At 39.9% G+C, this 3,790-nt stretch overlaps 1 protein-coding gene across 1 annotated transcript; it reads left to right on the top strand.

Annotated features, from left to right (window-relative positions):
* Positions 1 to 714: 714 nt before the first annotated feature.
* mrps21 (mitochondrial ribosomal protein S21) lies at positions 715 to 1,925 on the top strand. Its single transcript, XM_026346924.1, has 2 exons — positions 715 to 845; positions 1,401 to 1,925. Exons 1-2 carry the CDS (start codon positions 763 to 765, stop codon positions 1,579 to 1,581), a joined length of 264 nt encoding a protein of 87 aa, XP_026202709.1. The 5' UTR covers positions 715 to 762; the 3' UTR covers positions 1,582 to 1,925.
* The last annotated feature ends 1,865 nt before the right edge of the window (positions 1,926 to 3,790 follow it).

Here is a 3,790-nt window from a genome sequence, read left to right as displayed (position 1 = left end):
ATAACTGCTGGTTAGTTCTGTGTGTACCAAAAAGTACTGTGTGAAAGTTATAGGTACATAGACATACAGGTTCTTATGCTATACATCATGCAATGCCATTGGAAAAGCAGTTGAGAAGCCTTAAATTCATTCTGCAGCCTGACAACAACCCAAAACAATGAGCCAAAGTCATAGAAAATGTGAGAAGGAGAACAAATACAGTCCCGTATGCCAAGGTGCTTGGAACAACTTACCTGCCAAGTATTGTGAGAAACTGTGCAGCATAAAACCTCTAGAATTGGCGCTCTTTTAAAATGAAAATGCTACTTTTCTAATACATCAACTATTATACTACTTAACTATTCATGGTATTGCCTTTATAGGCATCCTCACTTCGCCTAAAACCCTTGCATAAGGAACATTATTACACTGTGTCATTATTTTACTTTGTTTCCATATGTGCATACATATAAAACATATAGCACTCTATTGAATATTGCTTTGTACATTAAAAAAAAACAAAAAAACAATTCAGTTCAGAGTTAAGATCAACAACATCAAATCAAATCAAGTTTTTTGTTGAGTTTCATTATAAATTCCAAACAACACATCACAAAAATTAACATAAATATTTCTATAAAAATATTTATAAATAGGCTGTTCAACAGAAATAGTGGGTGTAGCGCCACCCAGTGTTGATCAGCGTTGATCTCTGTCAAATCCGGAACCTTTTGTAGGTAGTTGTTTCTAGACGGATGACACTTCACTAGCACTGGTGTAATCATGGCGAGGCACCTTCGCTTCGTTGCGCGGACAGTGATGGTTCAAGATGGCAACGTTGATGCGGCGTACAAGACTTTAAACAGGTCAGACTCACGTATTAAAGACGATATATGCGATAAAACCATGTTGTTATGTAGAGTCCACAAGCTAACGCCTGCTAAGCTAACGCTAGCCTTCCGTTCAATGTCACAGAGCTGCGGCTGCGCAGTGGTGTTGCAGGCAACTAAATGTATTCAAAGCCAGATAAAAAGATACCAGTCATTAAAGTATTATAAATCTAGCAAATGACAAAGTTAAGACGTTTGGTCGCAGTAGCAGCATTTGTTGGCCATAAATGGAGTTCCTAAAAAGCCAGGTAATGGATCTAGGTAGTGGTAATGGGAGCTTAGCAATTAAAGCTATTAGTCTGCCAAGAGGAACAGTAATGTTGACATGAGCCCCAGGCTGGGACTAAACTGGTTACCCTACATCATGCAGGTGAATGTCCCCACCTTTACATTTCTAAAAGTAACTTTATTGTTGAATTTGTTTACAGAAGTCCATTTAAAAATAGAAATCATTTATCATATTAGCCATCTGTACATTGAGCAGAATTGCTCAGTACTTAGTTATTCACATATTTTCTCCACATACTCCAGATTTCTCACTCAGGATGGTATCATTGAAACTGTAAAGAGGAAACGCTACTTCGAGAAGCCCTGCCGAGAGCGACAGCGGAAGAACTTTGAGAACAGTAGGCGGATCTACCACATGGAAATGGCCAGGAAAATTGCCTTCATCTCCAGGACCAACAGAGAGGATCCCTGGCTCGGCTGCTAGGGAAATGAAGTATGATAAAGCAAGTCTTATCAATGGACTGGTTATGATGGAGCCAGCAGGCTGGAAGAAGAAATATCAGCTTGATGTCACTGTCACTTCTAAATGAACCACAGAAAATAATGACTTTCATATCATCCCATTGTTTATAAGTAGAAAACACACAACATCTGTGTCCATACATTTTTGAGTCGCCAGTGAGCATTGTTTTCGTTTCTTTCTGCATTGTTTATGGGAGGCAAGTAAAATCCTTTGTTGTCATAAGCAGGTTAATGAATACTTCACATTTGTCTGACTTCTCCCACACAGTTTTGCTCATGAAAATGTTAATAAATGTATAAAATTAAGTCCTGTGTTGGTGAGTCAGTTGTTTGAATATTTATTGCAGTTTAACAGGGCTCTAGGCTCACTTTGTTGACAGGTCACCAGGTTGTGTTGAGATCCTGTACTGGGGCTTGAGTCAGTGCATTTTGCAGTGAAAGAGACTGGATACGCCTTCAATAAATACATTACAGTGATTGCTTTTAATTGTCCACAATTTTCTGAGATGCAGTACAGCGGTTAGAAGCAGAGAACTGTTGAATGTGACTTGTTCAGAGTAGTGATGTGCAAATGAAGCAAACCAATACAGAACCACTTCACCAGTTGTCTCGAAAGTGGATTAATTCATTCAAAGCTTTGTTTCAGTGACATCTAGTGGTAAAATAGGAGACAGCAAAACATGTCTTGAATTATGTGATGAGTGTATCTGGTGTTTATGTGAATGACGGACCCATATTTTTGCAAAGACCGATTGACTGGTCAGTTAATTCTATTAACGTGTAGTGTAGTTGTTGAGAGTGCTACAATGATAGGGTGTGATTATGTATGTGTGATAGAGATTCAAAGATTTTAGTTTACAAAGCAGTATCAACTGGATTGAACCAGTCACATGATTCACTCAAGTGATGGCATCGGTCACGTGTCTTTTTCCACACCAAAGCCAGCTGCGAGTTTGAAGCTTGTATCTGAGCTTCGGTGTCAAACGGGCATCACTAGTTCAGAGAAACAGGGATAATGTTTTTTAAAGCACATTTAGTTTTATTGGTCTTGTTTATGTAACAGAGGTTGTGCAGTCAGTGTTGGTGTGTAGTAATATGATTAAGAAATGTGCAAATGTTTTTGTAGGCACTATGACACCACACTGTGCAGCAGTGACACTGCCACCTTCCTTATCAATAGCAAATACCAGCTACATGTTAGGTAGAGCTGCAAACATGTCACTACTTAGATATCAGTTTACACCTCACACACCACCATAAAAACCTCATAGTGCTAGTGGAAAAAGTATGTGAACCCTTGGAATGATGACCTCAAAAAAGCAAATTAGAGTCTTGTTTAGAAAATTAAAACAGTAGGTGTGGACTACAGCTGATAACCACTCAAACTTTTTACGTTTACTACACACAAGAAGAATGTGCTTATGTGAGCCATGCCTGGCCAAAATGAGCTTTCAAAGGATCAAAGATCAAGAATTGATGATTTACATAAAGCTGGAAATGTTACAAAGTGATGTCAAAGACTTTAGAAATTCACCAGTCTTCAGTTAGGCAAACAGTCTACAAACAGAGACACATTGGGACTGTGGCTACTCTACCAAGAAGTGGACGGCCGGTCAAAATGACCCCAAGAGCACAAGGAACATCATTAATAAGGTTAAGAAACAACTCAGAGAGAACCAACGATTTGATGGCATCACTGGAACTGGCTAACACCTGTGTTCATGAGTCTACAGTAGGTAAAACATTGAACAGGCAGGGCGTGTATGGCAGAACACCACGAAGGAAGTTTCTTCTTACTACTGGCAAAATGTTTTGTGGACTGATGACTAATCCGGTTATGCTAAACGATGTAACAGGCAGCATAACATTCTCCACGGCTCCTTCTTGTTTTGTGAGAGACATTCACACCAGAGGCGTGCTGGAGGTCATTTTTAGGGCTCTGACAGCGTTCATCTTGCTCCTCCTTGTACAAAGGAGCAGATACTGGTCCTGTTGATGGGTCAAGGACCTTCTACGGCTCTGTCCAGCTGCCTGTCTCCTGGAATCTTCTCTGTGCTTAAGACTGTGCTGGGAGACACAGCAAACCTTGACAATGGTACGAACTGATGTGACATCCTGGATGACATGGACTACCTGATCAACCTCTTTAAGGTCCAGGTATCACCTCATGG

The sequence above is a fragment of the Anabas testudineus genome, chromosome 11 (genome assembly GCF_900324465.2).
Source record: "Anabas testudineus chromosome 11, fAnaTes1.2, whole genome shotgun sequence".
NCBI classification, from domain to species: domain Eukaryota; kingdom Metazoa; phylum Chordata; class Actinopteri; order Anabantiformes; family Anabantidae; genus Anabas; species Anabas testudineus.
This window is presented reverse-complemented; position numbering and strand designations above follow the sequence as displayed.